The sequence below is a fragment of the Euprymna scolopes genome, chromosome 34, assembly GCF_053919585.1.
Source record: "Euprymna scolopes isolate OS-2025 chromosome 34, ASM5391958v1, whole genome shotgun sequence".
NCBI lineage: Eukaryota > Metazoa > Mollusca > Cephalopoda > Sepiida > Sepiolidae > Euprymna > Euprymna scolopes.
The window spans coordinates 50049560-50073657 of NC_136515.1; the positions used below are offsets into that span (position 1 = coordinate 50049560).

Genomic DNA, 24098 nt, shown 5'->3' on the forward strand with positions numbered 1-24098 from the left:
TTTTGCACCAACCTAATATGTGTGTGTGCGTTTCTTTTCTTTTCAATATATTTAAAGTATTTGAAGATTTCTATAGAATACTAATTTTATGTTCTTGTTAAAAGATTATTCATTTTCTGATTTTTAGTAGAAAATAGCGAATATCGTACATCAGAAAAAGGAGATTTAGCAGAGAAACCAACGACCAACTAAAGTAAAAAAATAACAAATAAACAATAAATAAATAAAACCATAGCGAATAAATATTACTTTAGTACCTATATAACTTCATTTGTGTGTGCGCACGCGCGCGCGCGCGTGTGTGTGTGTGTGTGTGTGTGTGTGTGTGTGTGTGTGTGTGTGTGTGTGTGTGTGTGTGTGTGTGTGTGTGTGTGTGTATTAAAGTAGTTTTAAATGCTATTTTTTAATCTCAAATATTCGGTTTTTACGAACGGTTTTGCAAACAAGATGGCGCCTTACGGTCTTTTTCATGGGAAACAAACATTCCGCCATATTGTTTGTTGCAAAGAAAAAAAAACGAATATTTGAGATTAAAAAGTAACATTCAAAACTACTTTAAAACATAAAAAAAGAGTCAAGTAGGTACAAAAGTAACTTTTATTGGCAACATTTATTTATTGTATTTTTTAATTATTTTTTTTACACTTTTTTTTTTTTTTTTTACATTTGTTGGCTTTTTTGCTAAATCCCCCCGAAAAAATATGTACGATTATGAATGGCTATTTTATTGGAGGGTAAAGATATTTTTTCATATTTTCTGCGAAAACAAGACAATCGTAAAAACATGTGGAATTAATAAAGAGTTAATTTCATGGAGACTCAAACAAAACTGAACGACATTTCTGTCTACTAAAATGCGTTCTGGGGGCCATCTTAACAAAATGTACATTCTAAAGAATCAAGTGGGGTGAGGGTTATTAGGCGAATAAGGTTGGCGACCTAAGGTCAAAAAGATATTTAATATTTGAATTAAATTCAACTCGTCGCTTTCCCTACTTGAGAGAAGTGGTTTTAATGGAGTGGTTTTTGAAGAACTGGAAAGCAAGAGTACAACACACATTGTTAGAAGAACAGATTTTATTGGGCGTCAACATGTTTCGCTACTTGTGAATTATCTGTCACCATTTTCTAAGTTAATTGAATCACTCGTAAGATGTGTTTATGGGGTGAAACCTAATTTAGAGCATCGACCGCCATATGTGAATTTGGAATTGAAAAATATAATAATTTAAGATGGGGTACGTAATATCGTAGGAACTACTTCTTATGCACAAGGAATGTAATCCCTTGGTATACGCTATGTTATCTTTGCACATACAGTGAACGTATATGTAGTGGTGACTGTAGAAATATCACCAGAACTGTTTTTCTAGGCACAAGAACTGTGACTTTTTGGCGTTGAAAATGCAGGGGACAAAGCAGAACTCTTCGCACTAAGGTTTAACTGATACATGTTTTTTTCGTGTATCCTTGTATATAAGGTACCACTGCCCTAGAAGTGGATATGAAATAATTTCTTTTGAAAATCTATAATTCTGGCAATAGCATACTCATTTTTCTGCATAAGTACCTAAAAGTCTCCTTAAGTGGATTAATTATTTTTGGAAGGAACTAAACTGAAATACATTTTTTTTTGTAAAGAACATGCGCCGATGTTTAATAAAAGAAACTGACAAACCAATTATTGTAGGAAAAAACTGCTAATAAACATAAAGATTCGAGGAGGATAAGATACTTTAATTATATAAAAGACTAACCTGGGTTCCCGGTGTTGCCCGGGTGTTTGGAGGTGTGTGTTGAACAAAAAATAAAAAAGTTATAGTAGGAAGGCAGGCTCGAACCCGTGACCCGAAGGCAGAAAAGAAAGTGAAAGAAAATCTGACGTCTTACCGCTACTCCATGACGCGATCGGAAGTTCGGAACCTTAAAATTTGGCAAAGTCAATCCAACCAATACAATGACTTGCAAAAATGGCCCCCTTCTTGTAGAAAACTACCAAATGGAGGGTGAAGGAATTAATATTTTAGGCCAATTTTTCGATATTTGTCGTCCAAGATGTCGAGCTTCAAAATGATACCGTTCTGGTGAAAATCCGTCGCCTCTGTCATAAGTTTTAGGCAGGCATGCAAACATACATACATACATACATTTAAACAGACAGGTGAGATTTACATTATAGATGATCTAAAATTAGAAATGTGTCTAAACAAATTAAACAAAACTTGGGCACGTCACCAGAAATAGAAATAAAGGGATCACTGTGTACTAGTTCGAGCACTTCACTTTTGTCATCGGCATATTCATTTCAGTACTTCTGCATTTGTGCGCCTACTTTTTCAACACCCGATGCAACACCCGATGAACAACAGAAACAGCCAGATTATACCGAGTAAGCAAAAATAGACGCGAGCGGGCGAGCACACGGTAAAAATCGGAAGAAGAAAAAAACGAAAGGAAAGGAAAGAGTTTAAAACATCTTACAACTAACCACAACCATAATTTCGTGAACCCTACGACTAGGGATACCATAAATCATTTAGAGAGGATGTCGAACGAGGCGAAACAACGAGATAAAAGAGTGTGGAACCAACGCGATCTGCTTGACAGTTATTTTAGTGAATTTCTGTGGAAGCAAAAATTCAGAAAGAATCCTTTTGTCTCTATCATAAAGCATATAGCAGAAAGCTACTTTCTGCTATATTTTCTAACAACCTTTCTCAGCCTACTTGGCCATCGTCGATTGCTTTACTTCGATCGGTAGAAAATACTATCCTTAAAGAAATAGCCTTGAAAAAAAAATGTAATGAAAAAATATATACCCTCTCCAACTAGAGCTATGACAACAGCATATTCTTTTCATTGTTTTGGCTCTCAGGTATATATCCGACACAGTTAGACACAATTAATGCAACCAAGAACCACATCACTCTAATAAAAACATGTAAGATATCAATGGATGTGTACCTGAGAATCAAAACAAGGAAAAGAATATGCTGTTGTCATAGTCCTACCCCCCCCCACACACACAAAAAATGTGTCAATACTTTTTCATTAATTTAATTAATACAATACCAAAATAACTTTCCATACACAAACAAAACAATTAAAAAAAACAAAACTTTTATTACCCCCTTGCCCCCCCCCACCAAAATAAATAAATAGAACGGTAAAATTTGTGGAATTATTTCTATTTACTTTGCCTCCCCACGAGGGCATAGTTAGATACCAAGGTCGTTTTTTTTAATGTGGAGAAAGCAACAAAAATAAAAAAATTGTCTCAATCGTGAAGGATTTCTTCTCCACTAACCGAGAACAAAAAAATTAAAGTGCAGCATCAAAACAGATACTACACTTTTGAAAGTATTACGGTAGGTTGTTTGTTTTCTTTTCTTTCTTCTTTGTTTGTTTTTTATTGGCTTCTGTTCGCTCGGTATAATCCAGTGACTTTCATCATCCACCGCGCATTGCCAAACGCGACTCGTGAAAAAAACGGGCACTAAATTGCAGAAGTACCTTCATGTTAACATCCGTTTTATATGCTGGCATCTGATCTTTTACCTCAACTCCATTTTTATCACTTCTTTTTGTTTTCCTTTCTCTTCTTACGACCCTACTAGTTCAACTGTTCTACATCTCTCACCCTTTTTTTCAACATAGTGATACTAACAGTCTCATGTGTACACGTCTCCCTATACCAGGGTTTGTATAAATTTTCAATGTTCCTTCTCAACGCCTTCTCCAGACAAAATTCAAGTTTTCAAAACAAAATTGGAGGGGGGGGGGTTACGATTCACAACAATTTGAAGGGTTTTACAATCCACAGCAATTCCAAAAATGTGGTAAAAATCAAATATACAGCAAATAAATGTTACTAGCAAGCAGCTAAATCCCACCCCTTCACGGTAGAGATCCCTAGATGTAAGAGAGCTTTCTACTCCAGTAGTTTCTTCCCCAGAACTGCTAGACTCTGAAATTCCCTTCCTGGTCCCTGCTTCCCCAACTCTACTGACATGCACAAGTTCAAGTGTAACGTGAACCGACATCTTGCTGCCCAACTCCCTACATAGTAACCCTGTAGCTTATGTCCCTGATAGTGGCAATGTGCCTTGTTTGGGGTGAAAGGTGAAAATGTAAAAAAAAAAAAAAATTTTTTTAAACTACCGCCAATAAAACTTACCTTTCAACTTACCACTATAATTTTTTGGTGTTTTTTAAAGTAGTTTTAAATGTTTTTTTTTTTATATTTTATATTATTTCATCGCAAATATTAAGTCTCTTTATGGATTTTAAATTTCCCACCAAGATTGCTACCGTCCTGTCCATTTTATTTGACCCATCGAGCCTTGTTTTAGGTTATAACAATTATTTTTAGGGTGGGGATGAGGTATTCACCATTGGAGAGTTCCGTCTGCAGAAGGAAAGTTCTTTAGAGGAGAGGGAGGTCATATTTAGTTATGGTCGCTAGACTACTCCTCTTCACCCCACCCACCCAAATCTATAATATAAATCTCACCTGTCTCTTTAAATGCATGTATGTATGTATGTTTGTATGTTTGCCTAAAACTTTTAACAGAGGCAACGGATTTTCACGAGATCGGTGTCATTTTGAAGCACGACCCTTCGGACGACAAATATAAAAAAATTGGGCAAAAAAATTAATTCCTTCATGCTTAACTGGGCACTTTTCTCCAGAGAGGGGTCGCCTTTTTCGCCGATATTTTCGAAAGTCATCTCTTCTTTTCGATTGACTAGCCTTAATTTAAACTTATGTTACTTCCGGTTTGTCGATGGACGCAAAAGCTAATGCGTCACTTTTTTTTTTTTTTTTAACTTTCTTTTCCTCCTTCGCATCACGGGTTCGAGCCTGCCTACTATAACTTCTTTTTTTCTTTTCTCAACACACACCCGCGCAACCAGGCTAGTCTAATATAAACAAAAGCTAAAACAGAGGGAGATTTATTTCGATTTCATTTTTAATATTTCGACACAAAGTTTGACTGGATCTATAGAATACAATTTTCAAGGCCTTTCAAGACATTTTCCATATTTTCAAAGACTTTTTCGAGGTAATGATAGAAATAAGGCCTTTTCAAGACAAAAGTCAAAATTCCAGGACTTTTCAAATATGTGCGAACCCTGTATACTATTCAGATTTAATCTTCCTTTGAGCTCATCAGATCCAAGCCTATCTATAAAACTTTGTACATCTAACATATTAGTATCATATCTCATTTCTCTCCAATGCAACATAGATTTTCAGTCACTGGCCTGGTTTCACTCATATAATCACACCGCATACAGATACCCGATAGATTCCACCATTAAATGGTTAGTAATGGCAAAATACAGCATAATCACATTGACACTGGTTTCCGTTAGATCACCAAAATTAAGCAACACCCTGATCAATACCAGATGGGTGACCACTTAGGAATACCAGGTGCAATATGTAGGAAAACGTCAACATTTCTGGCAGCTCCTGCATCCCACTTCCCTCCAACTCTCTCGACCCTGTTATGTTGTTGATTGAACCGAAAGAGTGAGGCTAGTTGTGCTCAAACCAGCTTCACTTTAAACAAACTCCCAGCATGAGTTATCCATCACCGGTAGAACGATGAAATAGTTTCCGGTTTTTCAATGGATTAACTTTTTTGTTTTCAATCGTAGAAGTTCTTTAAGCTTATTCTTCCTTCCAAATCCTAACTTTTGCAAACACATTAACACCTGCTCCAGCCTGTGCTCCAATGGTATCACCAAGATACCAAACGTCTCAACAACTTCAATCGCCATCAAAATATGCTTTATCCGCATTTGAGTTTCATGTCCAACACAACAAATGTTCGTATTATTTGGATTCATCAAACTATTGTTCTCATCTTGAGTGATTTTCACAACGTTTCGGTCGATGTAACGTCCGACCTTCTTCAGGTGTATCTTGTCGAACTCAGGAATTTTGACAGGATTTCGAGCGGAACCCTTTATTTACTTTACTGGGGTAGCGTGCTCTTGTTTCATCAGCCATGTCTGGATAGAGATCCTAAATAATTCACAATGGTTAGAGTACTTGGAAAAATCAATGGTAAAAAGTGATATTCTACTGAAGATTGAGGGTTCAATCCTCAGTGTGGGCGACTAAAAAATACAATTGCGAATTATTTAGGACCTCTATCCAGTGATAGCTGATGAAACAAGAGCATGCTATCCGCCGTTAAGTAAATAAAGGGTTCAGTTCGAAATCCCCAAAATTCCCGAGTTCGACAAGATATACCTGAAAAAGGTCGGAGGTTACATCGACCGAAACGTTGTGAAAATCACACTCAAGATGAGAACAGTAGTGCGATGAATCCGAATAATACAAATAACCAATCCCTCAGGAACATCACAGCAAATATTATGTGGTCAAATGTGTAACAAAAGAAATTAAATGAGACATGATAAATTTAAATATATCATGTACTTAACATGCTAAAAATTCATTTAACATAAACAAAAGAAATTAAATGAGACATGATAAATTTAAATATATCATGTACTTAACATGCTAAAAATTCATTTAACATAAACAAAAGAAATTAAATGAGACATGATAAATTGAAATATATCATGTACTTAACATGCTAAAAATTCATTTAACATAAACAAAAGAAATTAAATGAGACATGATAAATTTAAATATATCATGTACTTAACATGCTAAAAATTCATTTAACATAAACAAAAAAAAAAATCAAAAAGCACCCCCCTCCCCCCAAAAATATTTTTACGTAAACTAACGATAAAGTGAGAAAACCTGGTAGGAGGAGGTCAGAAAATGTATCTTTACTCAGATTGACATTATACAAGTTCAAAGGGTGTGAATTCCATATAGAAACATTGATTTAATTTGAATAAAATAGAATATGGATCGAGTGCGCTTGAAAGCCAAATCACAACGTAATATTAGAAAATAAATATTTTACTTGTTTGAAATTTATAACATAAATATATTTCGGAGCTATACTCCATCCTCAGTATGTTGTTTCCTTTCTTTTTTTTTCTTCTCTTCTTTCTCTCCATGTTGTGAAGGTGGAGAAAGAAATATCTGTTTGTAAAGAGCTGCGCGCTGTATCTCAGCGGTTGTATTTTGGAATGTTGTAACAGTGCGTAGACAACGCGAGAATAATGTCAAGGGGGTGAATTCCATATAGAAATGTTGATTTAATTTGAATAAGATAAAATATGCATCTTTTTACGTTTCTTTATGGCACAATCACATTGACACACCGGTTTTCACCAGATCACTGAAGTTAAGCAATGTTGAGCCTGGCCAGTACAAGATGGGTGACTATTTACAGGATTCATACAGATTTTCAATGTCCATTTTCAAAGTTTTTCAAAGCTTTCTCCAGATAAAATTCCAGTTGTCAACACAAAATTTCATATAGTAATAATGATATAATAATCCAAAGAAATTAGCTGACCACAGAAAAAGTCATTTTCATTTACATACAAAAATCATATTTACATTCTTTGACTCACTTATAGTTGGCCAACTAAGTGTGATTAAATGTTATTGTAGATTGGTCTATGCTGTTTTCGTTTTACTTTAAAATTTGGAATTTCCAGTATTTTGGATACACGAGTTACATCCCTTTATCACGAAACTACACGAAAATATTATATGGAAAACATTAGTTTCATAATAAAAGGATGTATTCTTGTATCCACAATAATACGATGTCATTTCAGAACAATGTATTTCAATTCTATTTTTAATATTTAAAAAATAGTTTAATGGTATTTTATATTAATACTTAAAAAATAGTTTAATGGTATTTTATATTAATACTTAAAAAATAGTTTAATGGTATTTTATATTAATACTTAAAAAATAGTTTAATGGTATTTCATATTAATACTTAAAAAATAATTTAATGGTATTTCATATTAATACTTAAAAAATAATTTAATATTTATTTCTATTTTAGTTTAAATATTGCATCACAATTTTTTACTGAACATAAAGAATACGATTTTCAGGGTCTTTTCAAGACATTTTCCACATTTTCAAGGATTTTTCAAGGTAATGACAGAAATAAGGACTTTTCAAGGTCAAAATTCAAGGACTTTTCAAGCTTGTATGGACCCTGATTTAGGAAGTCTGGGAAGGTTGGGCGTGGGGCCAGCACCTTCACTCCCAAAAAAGAATTCCTCACTACAAAAGCATCTATAAAGGCTATGATTTTTACGTTTCTGAATTTTTTAGATGAAGATTGGTTATCTATATATTAATACGATAGTGTGTGTGTTATTTTGTGTATCACGCTTACATCTTTTCTCTTCCGAGTGACTATCGTTTAATTGTTACTAGCTTGCATGCCCGGTAGTAGTTGGCTCATTGGATAGCGATATCTTCACAATGAAGTATTTTTATTTACACATTTTGAGAATACAAAAACTGCCGAAATGTGATGACACGCAAACTATATTGAAAGATAGATTTACGATATGCATTTTAATTATTTGGAAGTTGGTATCCCTCACTAAATAAAAAAAAATAAAAATACTTATGTCAAGAATGAGAGTTCAATAGAAACGTTGTTTTAATTTGAATAAAATAAAATATGCATCAAGTGCGCCTGGAACCAAATCTCCACCCTTCTTCAGGTGTATCTTTTCAAACTCTGGAGTGTTTGTCGAACTGAAGAATTTGGATGGAATTTCGAACGGAACTCTTTATTTACTTCACAGGTGTAACATGCTCTCATTCCACCAGCTATGTCTTAAGTAATTTGCAATTGTATTTTTTGGTCACACACACTGAGAATTAAACGTTCAACTTTCAGAAGATCGCTTTTACAACTGACTTTTTCTAAGTATAAGTATTTTTAAGTAATCATTGTGCAACGGGTCTTTGCGGACAGATATATCTGAAAAAGGTTGGAAGTTACATCGACTAAAACGTGAAAATGACATTTAAGACAAGAACAATAGTCCAAAGAACACAAATAATACGAAGTTGCTTTTTTGTTGTCAGATTTTAAAGAGGATTCTTTCTACTGGATTGATAACTCTAGAATCATGCCGGAGTTGAAGTTGAACTCATCGCGGTGATAAAACAACTGCAGAGTTAGTGCAAAAACTTCTTTTATAGAAAACACCACGCAATATTAGAATATTTCTTGAAGGTTCTAGATTTTTCTAATTCTTTCCCTTTATTATTATAGATTTTCGTGAAAAAAAAATCCGTCTAAAATGATAGATACAACCTCTATAAATTTAGGGAAGATCAATTAAGCCCTTTTAACAATATATACCATTAGTTTTAATTCCAAACTTCAACAGGTTCGCCATCAAAATATTCTTTCTCCATATTGGAGTTTCACTTCCAATATGACAAGAAATAATGAAAGAAGAAGAAAAAAAAAACACATCTTTTAAGAATAAACAGCTTTTATTTAATTATGAAGATGTCCAAAAGTAGAAAGCCTTCCAGTCAGTCAACACCATTTAGTCATTGGCACTTCATATTATCCAGGACAAATAATTAAAACAAAAAAAAAGAAAAAAAAAAAAAGTACTTTTTTGCAGTTCCGCAATGAAAAACAAGGCAGGCCGGAGGGAAAGATAGGGATAAGGAGGGGGATGTTAACAGTTATAATATATATATATATATATATATATATATATATATATATATATATATATATATATATATATAAATTTTAGTTAGAACTGAGGGTCAGAGGGGAAGGTTGTTATTGTCATTTTGTTTTAAATAGAGGCATAATAATTATACTTTTATTGGTCCACTTCAATGTTGAAAACCATTTTTACATTAAGAAATCTCTTTAGTTTGACAAAAATTCTTAAGTTTTACAACACATCAGCAATTGTGGAATCATTTTATACAGAAATAATGCATGTTCTCTTGTTTTCTCTCTTTATTTTTTTGTAAACAACAAATTTGAAGAGATTTTTTTCGGATAAAACACCTGGACTTTTCAATGGTTACCCATTTAGTACTAGCTAGGCCGAAATGTTGCTTAACTTTGGTTGGCTCATTTCATGCAGAAATCATACGAGTTCTTTTGTACGATCAGTTCGCAGATTAATATGAATTTCACAAGACTTTATTACATAAAACATCTGGTCATCCTAAATGGTCACCCATTTTAGTACCGGCCAGGTTCAAGGTTGCCTAACTTTAGTGAACCTATGGCAACTGACAAAGTTGGAAAAAGAAAGGCTTTAGCCCTCTGAAGAAATGTAGAAACAGAAAAATGGTTTTCAACATCAAAGTGGGTCAATATATGTGTGTGTGTGTGTGTGTGTGTGTGTGTGTGTGTGCGTGTGTGTGTGTTTGAAAGTATTTAAAATTAAGTCCAGGAGGTGCTGGCTGTACATAGGTTTCCAGTTAGTCATAAAAAAAACATGACTATTTTTTTTTTTTAAGCGTTTTTTTTTTTTTTTTGAAATCAGAAAAGTTTTTACACACATGAAGAATATATTGTCAGCATTGCAATTTGTAATCGACAAGAATTCAAAATATTCATAAAAAAGCTTTAAAAATTCTGTTGCTTTTATTTTTATATTTTATTTACCATTATATATATAAAATAAAATAAGAAAAAAAATTTTCCCGAATTAAACAAAAAAAAACTTTTGCAATTTTAAGACCAATGTCTTATTTGACGTGGGCATATTGTAGGAGACGTACTTATTCATAGACATAGATCGATATTCTACGTGCGGGTCATTTTTTTTTTTTTTTATTGTTGTCGTTACTTTTTAGTTTGTATTTTTAGTCACATCTTGTGCAGCTGTAAACCATTCACTGCCGCTGATTGAGCAGAATCAAACTGTTTGCCCAAAAATGTAATTATTATTATTTGCAAACAATACATTAAAGTCAAACTAACATCGAATTTTATAGTTGAAGCTTCGTTCTGCACCCGTCTTAGACAAGAATTTATTGTAAAATGTACTTTAACAGGTGGTCCAAGTAATTTTAAGAAATGAGTGGGAGAAGGTGGAAGGGCATAGAAAAAGACTTAAGCTAAAGAAAAAGAAGGGTCTTAGTCAAAAGAAAGAAGAAATTGAGATAATATAATTAACTCTTCATATATTGAGAGAGAAACAGGGAGATAAAGAGGGAGAAAGAGGGGGAGGAAAGGAGGGAGGGAGAGGGGGAGTGAGAGAAGTGGGGAGGAGAGAAAGATGGGTGGGGTGTTAGGGTTAATAAGCTAATTGCATTAGTCGTTACTCTTTCCCTTCTCTTCGGCTGAAGTTGAAACGTGTGAATCGAAAAGTGCCAAAATCTGAAGAGTTGGATCCGGTGGTTGGCGTGGCGATATGGATTGAGATGGGAGGATTAAAAAGAAAGAGACTTCTCAGCTGGACAATTTGAACAATTCTTTACAAGCTATCAAACAAAAATAGAAAGTAATTATCACTTAATTACTTACAAATATAGTTAGTATTTTTTCATAATTATTATTATTATTTTTTTTTTAAATAGATTTAAAAAAAGTTAAATCTTTTTTCTTTTTTTTTTTTTTTTTTTTTTAGAAGTGAAGAGATGACAGGCAAGAAATAAAATTAAAAAATATTTTTTTTTTTTTTTTTTTAAAATAAAAACATTTTAAAAGTTGGTTATGACCAAGAGTTTTAAAAACTGAATATTTTTCCCTTCCATTAAATTTAATGTTTTTTTTTTTATTTTTTTAAATGAAAAGAAAATATACATCTTTGAAAAAGAAAAACCATATTTGGAAAAATAATAGTAAAATTAAATTTGACAACTGAAACCGATTATTTTTCAAAATATTTCTTTTTTATTTATTTTGTTTGCTATCAGAATTATATATAAATCACAAAAAGTTTTAAAAAAATTAAAAAATAAAAAACCATAAAAACAGTATAAAGAACATTGAAATGGAGGGGAGAGTATCATCCTCTTCACCTTCCATATTTTTTTGTTTGTTTAGAGGAGAAATTAAATACAAAAAGCTTTCAGCATTTCTTGTCTTTTATAGTAGGAGAAAAAGAAAAGTTAGCTTTAAACCGTTTAAATGGTCAGAATTTTTTTTTTGTTAAATTTTGAATTAATTTTCTTTTTTTTTTGTTTTTTCAAAATTTTTCCTAAAACTTTTCAATATTAAAGAGTCAAAGGGCAATCCAAAGGCTCCCCTTTTCAAGAGGAGGGCGGCACTCCTTTCCCATATATAAACACAATTTAACCCCCCATCCCGTAACTAAACTGGTTCCCATTTATTGACCAGAAAAGGATAAAACGCTGAGTAGTAGCATTACGTGGGATCAAACCCAGGTCGAATTGATCAGAATGCTGCTGCTCTGACCCGACCACTACGTGGTTACCCACAATAGAGATATAAAAAATATTAAACATTCTCATTATTAGCATAAAAAAATAATAGACGAGAACTGATAAACCCCCCTCCCCCCCCAAAAAAAAAGCATCGATACCTCCACATTGTCCAGGCGTATTTCTAAAACCTTTCTGATATAATTATTAAAAACTGTTGTTGCTCCGAAAAAAAAGGAAATAGGGCTCAAAAAATTTGTTTATTACAAAATGTCAAAAGACTAAAGAATGGATTTAAAAAAAAAAAAAAAAAAAAAAATTAAAATTAAATGCTTATTGCGTTTCTTTTGTGGTTTTTATTTTCTTTTTTTGATCTTTCACTTAATTTCAGTTTTGGAAAAATAAATTTAAAAAAAAGGGGCAAAAAAGAAAGTAATATATAAATATATCTATCTCTTCTTCACTTCCTTTTTTTTTTTTTTTTGTTTCCTCTTGGTTTAAAAAACAACCTAGTTAGAAACCTAACTAAGAGTTAGATCTCCAACTTCTGATATTCTTGAAACATTTAAGAGAAAACCATTAACCACACATGCAGACAAGACAGAACTGACAGTCGGGAACGGGTCTCCAAAAATTACAACTAAAAAAAAAAAAAAAACATCCAAACAAGACGATCAATATTCTTTGAGTTTTTTTTTTTTTTTGTAAGCTAATGAATTATGCCTATTACTTGTACTTCATCTAGCTTCTCGTGATGTGTTCCCCAGGCGTGTAAGTTGGCTACACAGCTTTCAACCAAGTTAAAATCAACAGTGGGGGCACAGCCAATACAGTTTAAGTTTCCGGTTCAGATAAACCGTTATTATCTGCATAATAATATGCTTGTGTGACATATGAGGAGCCTTGCGCAAGTAGCAATTAGGTTAGCTAGTGTACATTTTGATAAATAGTCACAACTTAGGCCAACAGAAATGCACCCAGAGACAGACTACGCAACCAAACTCAACAGACTAAACATCTAGCCGAACAATCACGATATGAGATGACGTCACGCTTCGTGCAAGAGAAACAAAGTTTCTAGTCAGTTCTCTCCAGGTAGCAAAACCGTGCAGATGAGACGTTCAATAATGTAAAGATAATTTCAATGAATGTCACCAACGCTTTCTGTCTGTTGCATCTCCTATTTCTTAAGAGTAAGTTATTAAACTAAGAAGCAAATAAGTTATGTGAAAGGAGTTGTGTTTGAAGACTGTGTCAATGCAGTTTGTGGGAAACACAGTGGGCACGAGTAAGTAAAAGTTAATATAAAAAAATGACAATATTAGAATTCATTCTAATATTGTCATCAGTCTTTTATACACTAACTCGTGTCCACGGATTTGCTACAAACCTGCTTTGACGTAGCCTTCAAATACAACTCTTTTCACACTACGCCACAATGCTTCAAACTACAACATCCTTCTCACAAAGATATGTTGGTCTCTCTCCACATGGATAAATTCTCTCCAATAAAACTTTCAAGAAAACCCAGCGAATGTCTCCCTGTGTTTTCTTGCTGGAAAAGAGTTTATTCATCATAGTTAAACAGAAGATTGCCGAGCACTAGATTAGAGCACATATGAAACGGTAGCAACAAAAAAAAAACAAAAAAAATCAATAACAATGATACAGAGAATATACGTCTAAAAAGACTATTTCGTTTCATTATTTGATCGCTCATCGATGAGAATATGTACAATCTCACATTGATGAAAATATAACATTTGAACAATAGTCCAAATTAACGCGGACATTTATATTTTTACAATATCTCAGCAGACCTGATGGCCAAGGAAATCCAGACAGCATATCGACTGAAACATAGTAAGAATAATAAACATCAAATTCAACAAGAGCGATAATCCAAAGATGAAGTAATAATAAAAACATTCAGTTAATAATAATTGCATTTGAGCTGATATTGAACTAACAACTGCCTTACTTGATCAAACTTCTACAAAACCCCGCAAGATCTACGTTCGTTGATAATGATCTGTTACGGCAGGTTTACAATTAGCGGAAATGCAACGATTGGAGAAAAGATCCGACTGTAGATCCATAAAAAGAAAATGTCTGCCAAGTATTCAAATAACCGCAGTTAACAAAACACTTGTTCATTCAATCCGTTACGTACGTATGTTCGTAAGTAGGTAGCATTCGTATTTCTTCAAAGACAAAATAAATGCTTTCTCTTTTTTCTTTTTGTTGTTCGTTTTAAAACGGGTTAGGACTTTATTAATTACAGTTTAGTAAATTCATCAAAACTCAAGCATTTTTTTTTTTTTTTTCATTCTTAGCACAGAGCCTCTTTCTATCGAAACCATAAGAAACGATGATGGGATGGGTAAGTGTGGAGGGCGGGGGTAAGGCATAAAGTTTTATTTTACATTTTGACAGCAGGCTAAGTAGGAGGGAAGAGGAGGAGAAAGATAGAAAACAATGAGAGAGAAAAAGGTATAAAATTTTGCTTACTAATAATAATAATTATAGCAGTAGCAGGCGGCGTAAATGTCCACTTCTGAAATGCATTTTTTTTATTATTTTGGTTGTTTTTCAGTCTTTTAAAAGAAATGAATAAAACAGTTTTTGTTATTTTTTGTTGTTTTTGTTGCAATAAACGGCTGATGATTTACTTTTGTATCAATACAACGGGGGGGCGTAAGAGTGGTGGGCAGGAAAGGAAAAAATGGGGCTGGGGAAAAGGGAATGGGGGAGGAAGGCAACAAAAAGGGAGGGGTGTTGATCGCGGATCCACTTTTTTCAGCTCCCAACAAACTGCAAAAAAAAAAAAAATAAATAAAAATAAATAAAATAAATAAAAAAATTTCAAATATAAAACCAAAAAAATAAATAAAATAAAACCAAAAAAATAAATAAAATAAAATGAATAAAAAAATTTCATCAAATATAAAACCAAAAAAAAAAAATAAATGAAATAAAATAAAAAAATTTCATTAGATATAAAATAAAAAAATGAAATAAAATTTTAAAAAATCAAATATAAAACAAAAAAAATTTCCTCAAATATAAAACCAAAAAAATAAATAAAATAAAATGAATAAAAAAATTTCATCAAATATAAAACCAAAAAAAAAAAAATAAATTAAATGAAATAAAAAAAATGAAATAAAATTTTAAAAAATCAAATATAAAACAAAAGAAATTTCCTCAAATATAAAACCAAAAAATAAAAAAAATTCAAATATAAAACAAAAAAAATAAAATAAAAAAATTCATGAGACATGAAAACAAAAACAAAAAAAAAGCATCAAAACATTTTAGAAATCAAAATATTGGTTAATTATTAAAAAAATCAAATAAAACATAATTTATTTGTATTAAGTAGGATTGATATCAACAAAAAAGAAAATTAACACGTAAACATGTTTTTTGTTTAACACACAGACGCGTCTGCTTTTATTTACATTTTGAAACGAAGAGAAAGAAAACAAGCAAACACTCACTTATATTCAGATTAAAGGGAAGTAACTAAGTTATTCAAACACCTCATTAACGCATATAGCAAGGGAACTAACTCTTCACATAGTCCAATGAAGACAACTCCCACAGGTCGCTAATTTTAATAAACCTTAAGTTGCATGTTGTCTTGCTAAACAAATATTTGACATTTCTTTATTTATCTTTTACTAATTTTCATGCGATATCAAAAATATATTTCTTGTGACTTTGTATGTGGCTGCGTATTTTTACAAAATAAAAACTACTGAAAGTTTTACAAAAAAATAACTTAAGGCTCGATGCCATGACGATGCTTTCTCAGTGCAACTGCAACAACTGCAACATGCAACAATGTTTCCCATTTTATTAAAAATTTCTTGAATGTCATTTACTATTTACGGTTAATGTTGGCCAAGCGATTTGTTCCTAGCTAATGGAGTCAGAGACGGCATTGTAGCTGGGTTCGAATCTCCCAACCAGCGGCAATCGTACCTTCTTATATATATATATATATATATATATTAATGAAATATGTACAGAGTGAGTCACGGGAAACGGATGTTTTTTTTAGAACGTTCCTTGCTCTCATTGAGTAAGAGATAGGGAGTGAGGAAGGTAATTTTTCGCTTCTTAATATTCCATAATGGCATAGTTTAGTAAATGTTTATTATAAAATTTTTATTGAAATATTGGCAGAGTTTTGTTTTCCTTAAAAACATTTGCTCCCCATGACTCGCCCTGTATATATTCTGAAATTATGAGCTTCATAAATTAAAGGACTTCTATAAATAAAAGGGGAAATATAATTGAATATATATATATATTGTGATTGTCACTTCTTGGCAGAAGACCATCTTTCCCTTGCTATATATATACATACATACATACACACACATATTTCTCTTTGTAAGTCCGCCCCACGTTTCATCGGAAAGTACTGAAATTTTGTATCACCTTTGTTATGATAAGGTGTCCATTCAATGCAGTTAGGGATTAATAGCAATAACTATTTAATGCAAAAATGAGTACACATTTAACCCTATTCAACCATTAAGTTGGCATAAAGCACTCATTCTAAGTCAACAGGTTCTAACTTTTGCCCATTTTTAATGAGCAAAAAGTCTATATTTTGGAACCATAAGAAAATGCATATTACTTATATCATATCACGCCCCCCTCCCGTCGCCTGCAACACATTAGCAACAAATACTCATCAAGCAACAACAACTGTCAATAATTTCCCTACTTTTTATTAATGCCTAAACCTAAATGAAAATTCCATGAACAAAGTTTCTTTCCTAGAATTGTGTCTGTGCGCCACAGTATCGCGAGACTACTTTTCAGCTGACTATAATATGGTTGTTTTCAAATTTAATGCAAGTTTTGTTGAGCCGTTAATCAAACCCTACTCAACTTCAACCATTACCGACCAACAGTGTTGTCTGACAGTCTCCCAAGAGACATTAATCCTTATCCTCGAATGGCTCTTGGACCTTGATCAGCAGGGACCTCATAGTAAAAGAAAAAAAAATTAAGCTGTGTTTGCTTCTTTACAACATCTCTACATCAATGATCTCCCAAATCATATCCCTAGTTCATTCGTAGATATTTACACTGACGACACTATCATCTATGGCAGTACATCAAAGACCGTAAATGACCAAGTTCTCTCTGATTCTCTTTCTTCTGATCTTGAGCATGTGGTACAATGGGGAAAGAGGTGGCTGGTCACTTTTAATGCATCGAAAACCAAGCTTTTGTCTTTACATCATCAACACTGATGTCTATCTGGCATCAATTGAAATGAATGACTCGTCTTAGGGAGGCTCTATGTTTTGACAAGCTCCTGGGCTTAACCATTACCCCTGATCTGAAATGCAACACGTACATCAAATCTGTTGCCAAGGTCGCTGGGAAAATGGTTGGATCCTTTTATCGATCCAGTAGATATCTCTCTGCTAATGCAATTCTCTACCTATATAAGAGCCAGGTATGTCCAAGGAAGAGTACTGTTGCCACATCTGGGCAGGAGCTGCTAGAAAGACCTTATCCTGCCTTTGACAGAGTTCAAAATAGACTTTGTAGCCTATTGGGGGATGTCCTTTTCTCTTCCCTGCAACCTCTTTCTCACAGAAGAGAAGTTGCAGGCCTGTCTCTGCTTTATCGTAATTTTTATGGCAAGTGCTCATCTGAGCTCCAATCTCTGCCCCCCCCCCTCGCCAAACATTCACGAGAAACACTCATCTAGCTGAAAACACTATCAATAATTTCCCCCACTCTTTATCTGTGCCTAAACCTAAACGTAGATTCCATGAACAAAGCTTTTTTTCTTAGAACTGCACACCTGTGGAACTCTCTTCCATTTGCTTGCTTTCCGGCTGACTATAATATGGTCGTCTTCAAGTCCAACGTAAACAAGTTCTTGACGAGTCGTTCCCCATAAGTAATCCAATTTACCAAATTTCCACTACTAACAATTACTACGTCACTGCCCCATTGACCACTGTATACTTATTAACCCTTATCCTCAAGTAGCTTCTGGGTCTTTATAAGTGGTGAGTCCTTTAAAAAAAAAATAAAAAAATAAAAAATATCCAGTTTTTTGGGTTTTTTTTTTTTTTTACAAGGGAGTTACCACTTAATGCCTTAAGATGACTCAAGGATAAGGATTTTAAATGAAAAACTATGAGCAAAAGTATTAGATATAAGGTTGAGATAAAATGAAAATGTACAACATAAGACTGTATTTTAGAGAATGATAAATGAAGACCTATGTTAGTTTGAAAGTCATCAACAGAGCTAGGACAACAGCATATTCTTTTCATTGTTTTGACTCTTGAGCATATATCCATTAATATCTTATATGCTTTTATATATTCATTAATATATATCCATTAATCTTATATGCTTTTATATATTCATTAATATATATCCATTAATATCTTATATGCTTTTATATATTCATTAATATATATCCATTAATATCTTATATGCTTTTATATATTCATTAATATATATCCATTAATATCTTATATGCTTTTATATATTCATTAATATATATCCATTAATATCTTATATGCTTTTATATATCCATTAATATCTTATATGCTTTTATATATTCATTAATATCCATCCATTAATATCATATGCTTTTATATATCCATTAATCTTATATGCTTTTATATATCCATTAATATATATCCATTAATATCTTATATGCTTTTATATATCCATTAATCTTATATGCTTTTATATATCCATTAATATCTTATATGCTTTTAAATATTCATTAATATATATCCATTAATATCTTATATGCTTTTAAATATTCATTAATATATATCCATTAATCTTATATGCTTTTATATACTCATTAATATATATCCATTAATCTTATATGCTTTTATATATTCATTAATATATATCCATTAATATATATCCATTTCTTATATGCTTTTATATATTCATTAATATATATCCATTAATCTTATATGCTTTTATATACTCATTAATATATATCCATTAATGTTATATGCTTTTATATACTCATTAATATATATCCATTAATCTTATATGCTTTTATATATTCATTAATATATATCCATTAATATCTTATATGCTTTTATATATTCATTAATATATATCCATTAATATCTTATATGCTTTTATATATTCATTAATATATATCCATTAATATCTTATATGCTTTTATATATTCATTAATATATATCCATTAATATCTTATATGCTTTTATATATCCATTAATATATATCCATTAATCTTATATGCTTTTATATATCCATTAATATCTTATATGCTTTTAAATATTCATTAATATATATCCATTAATATCTTATATGCTTTTAAATATTCATTAATATATATCCATTAATCTTATATGCTTTTATATACTCATTAATATATATCCATTAATCTTATATGCTTTTATATACTCATTAATATATATCCATTAATCTTATATGCTTTTATATATTCATTAATATATATCCATTAATATATATCCATTAATCTTATATGCTTTTATATATTCATTAATATATATCCATTAATCTTATATGCTTTTATATACTCATTAATATATATCCATTAATCTTATATGCTTTTATATACTCATTAATATATATCCATTAATCGTATATGCTTTTATATACTCATTAATATATATCCATTAATCTTATATGCTTTTATATATTCATTAATATATATCCATTAATATCTTATATGCTTTTATATATTCATTAATATATATCCATTAATATATATCCATTAATCTTATATGCTTTTATATACTCATTAATATATATCCATTAATCTTATATGCTTTTATATACTCATTAATATATATCCATTAATCTTATATGCTTTTATATACTCATTAATATATATCCATTAATCTTATATGCTTTTATATACTCATTAATATATATCCATTAATCTTATATGCTTTTATATATTCATTAATATATATCCATTAATATCTTATATGCTTTTATATATTCATTAATATATATTCATTAATATCTTATATGCTTTTAAATATTCATTAATATATATCCATTAATCTTATATGCTTTTATATATCCATTAATCTGATATGCTTTTATATATTCATTAATATATATCCATTAATATCTTATATGCTTTTATATATCCATTAATATATATCCATTAATATCTTATATGCTTTTATATACTCATTAATATATATCCATTAATCTTATATGCTTTTATATATTCATTAATATATATCCATTAATCTTATATGCTTTTATATATCCATTAATATCTTATATGCTTTTATATAGAGCAACTGTGTTGAATATATACTTGAGAGTCAAAACAATAAAAAGAATATTCTGTTGTCACAGCCCTAGTTATCAAACACATGTCAGAATGTAACAGATGTTATGGCAAGTGCTCATCTGAGCTCCAATCTATGGTTACCCCCACCCCTTTGCTAAACTTACACAAAAAAAACACTCGACTAGCTATAACCACTATCAACGATTTGCCCCACTTTCTGCCTATGTCTAAATCTAGATGCAAATTCAACGAACACAGCTTCTTTCCTATAACTGCCCGTCTGTGGAACACTGTTCATTGGCCTGCTTACCAGTCAACTACAGTCTGGTAACCTTCAAGGCTAATGTAAACAAGTTCTTGTTGAACTGTCCCCTTAAATAATGAAATCGTACCCAACTTACACCATTAATTATTAATTACACCATCACCTTACTTCACTTCTTTAAAATGTCTTTCTTTTTTGATGTCAAGAAAGATTGAAATATCTATTTTATACTAATTGACATTATTTTTATGTTTCTGATATAAGTATTTCTGTTTCTGAATTTTTGAGGGGGGATTGATAATTTGTATTATTTGCATTATTTCAACTAATGTTTTCACAATGTTTGAATCGATGTAACTTAATCCTCTTGTCAAACTCAGAATCTGCATTTATTTATATATATCTATATATATATAAATTATAAAATATATATGGCAATTTCGTATATGAATTTATGTGATTAAATGAAGTATATATATATATATATATATATATACACGTATTAGTGTTGCGACGACTAATCAGAATCGAGAATTGAAAAAATTGAAACTTCTTGGGGCATTAGAACAGGAAAAAATTGTGTATATTTTCCGATGCCAAAAACGATTCCTTTAATTATCTTCTTTTCTTTTTTTTTTAAATTGATTTTGTTTAAAACAAAATCGGTAAATTTTTACAACGTGCCCCAGCGTATATAACCAACCTCCCCATGTTAAGAACAGCTTTCGGAATAAACACCCTCCAACCTGAAAAGCCAGTAGGGGATGTTGGTGGGATGTTTATGCCGAAAACCGTTCTTAACATGGGGTGGTTGGGGGTGTTTACACTATGTTGTCATAGTATAAACACCCCCAACCTAGGTCATAAAAAAAAAAATACCACATAATCTTTCACTGCTGGTAATAATAATAAATATTTCGTGATTTTAAATTTCCAGTAAATGTATAAATTATTCTTTGTGTCTATTTACTTTGAGAAGTAAACATGGTTTTAACTTACTTGAGAGAGAGAGACTTATCAGCCGTGGGTTTTCGTGATCATTTGTAGCGTTTATGTTTTCTACTCAATTTCTTGCATGTATTCAATCCGTTCAACTGATAAGTCAGGATTCATTTCTGTCACTGAACGAATAGCTTCAGCAAGGGCCTAGAACAATGAGAAATGAAATATAAATAATATATTATAAACAATGAATATAAAATAATGAAGACATTAAATAATAAATAAGGAAAAAAAACAAAAAAAAAAAAACAACTAGCAGGACCTGTGTCCCGACATTTCCCCATGAAAATATTGATTTAATCTATACAAAAGTGCAGTTCTCTTGTTTGTTTTTTGTTTTTTTTTTGCTTCAGTTAACTTTAAGAGATCAAGGGAGCTAACTCCTCCTGGAGCTAGCACTTGATTCGCTTATAGTTTAAATTTATATCCGATGGCTCTTTTAAGAATAGACGTTGTTCCCTTTATGACTGCTATTTATATTTCATTACAGCTTGGTCTTCCTGGGATTGCTTCAAAGTATTTCTGAAGATTCTTTTTTATTAGGCCAGTTGCTCCTGCCACAACCGGTATAATGTTTATTTCTTTCAGAGATCATATTGTTAGATCAATTTTTAGGTCCTGATATTTTTTTTTATCTTTTCCTGTGTGTGTATGTTTTATGTTTAACTAAAAGTAAAACCCACAAAGTTGATATATTCTTGATTGGTGTTGCCCTGGATGAATAATATCCAAAATGTAAAAGAAATGATTAATTCTCTGAGAGTCAACTGAGTTAGAATTTATCAAGGGATGTTGATTTTCAGTGTTACATGAACTAACTTGGAAAGAAAATGCCAATTAATTACTAAAGGTGTCTATTATATAAAGTGTGCGTGTGTGTGTCCCCAGGTAGAGAGTAATGGGCTGCAGAGGAGAAAGAGGGGATTGGTGAAAGAGAGGGGGGTAAAACAGGGTAGGAGAAAGAGAGATATAGGGACGAATGAGAGACGCAGAGAGATAAAAGTTGGAATAGACATATATTATACTTTTGTTTGGACAATGCCAGATAGTCCTGCTAGATTTTTGGCTTTTTTTTACAAATATATATTAATTAGGTGAGGCCTCATGTAATAAAAATCGGGGAACATCCTCTCCTCACCCCCCCCCCAAAAAGACATTAAATGTATATTCTAGATATTGTCTAAGTGACTTGCAGAATAGATTAAATTAATGATATAAAAGAAAGAAAATCAACTTTACTGTATTATATAGATCAAGACATATAGAAAAAACAACTATCCTTAACTGTATCATCTTTCAACACAGGCAAAATATTCTGGCTGTGTTCCGATGTGACGAATCCCATAGTTTTCCAGATTCTGATACAATTACTGATGCTTTTAAAATCTGTAAATAATTAGTTATAAGTTTCTTGTGTTTTTTTTTTTTTTTTAATTTTTGGATGAATGTACATCTTTTCACTAAAGTAAATGCAGGGGTGTATACATTACACAAATTAATCTTTCTATTTAAAGAAAACTTTTTTTAGAGCCGTACTGGAGATGATACTGTTTTATGGATTCCAAGTAAAAATCTTGAAAGTAAGTTAGATGGACTTACACTAGAATGCTCAGGGGCAATGTTAAACTCAAACTGGAAAACACAGCAAATCATTAACCATCTGAATGGTCAACTGATAAAGATCTCTCCAGCAATAAGAGAAAGAAAATGATATGCCGGACATTGCTACAAAAGAATAGATGAGGTCATCAGTAGGGCTATGACAACAGCATATTCTTTTCATTGTCTAGTATATATCCGACACAGTTAATCAACCGAGAACCACATAACTCTATATAAAAGCATATAAGATATCAATGGATACACACTCGAGGGTCAAACCAATGAAAAGAATATACTGTTGTCCTAGCCCTAGTCATCAGTGATGTGGTACTGTGGGATCCTAAACACAGAACTGTTAAAGTAGGAAGACTAGTCAAGATGTAAACATTGAAATTATTGGCAGAAGACATTAACTTAGAATTTGAAGATCTTCCTAAGACGATGGATTGGTTGGTTGGTTGTTTTTGTTTTACGGCATATCAACCCTTTTCGGGTTATTTAATGCCGAATCTAAAGATTTTGAAGAAAAATTTTTTTAATAGAATATATTTGTTGTTTTCAAGTCGGTTTCTATTCAACCCATAGTTGGGACCCTAACA

General features: G+C 31.6%; 1 protein-coding gene across 50 annotated transcripts in view; it reads right to left on the reverse strand.

Annotated features, from left to right (window-relative positions):
* Positions 1 to 12660: 12660 nt before the first annotated feature.
* LOC145259193 (band 4.1-like protein 2) overlaps positions 12661 to 24098 on the reverse strand; it is a 585710-nt gene continuing 574272 nt past the window's right edge. For all 50 annotated transcript variants that reach the window (XM_080117013.1, XM_080116992.1, XM_080116976.1 and 47 more), the window contains 2 exons: positions 21895 to 22041; positions 12661 to 15121 (listed from right to left, as the gene is read on the reverse strand). In XM_080117013.1, the coding sequence (XP_079973139.1) occupies positions 21955 to 22041 (87 nt within the window). In that variant the 3' untranslated portion in view covers positions 12661 to 15121; positions 21895 to 21954. The remainder of the gene's footprint in view (positions 15122 to 21894; positions 22042 to 24098) is intronic.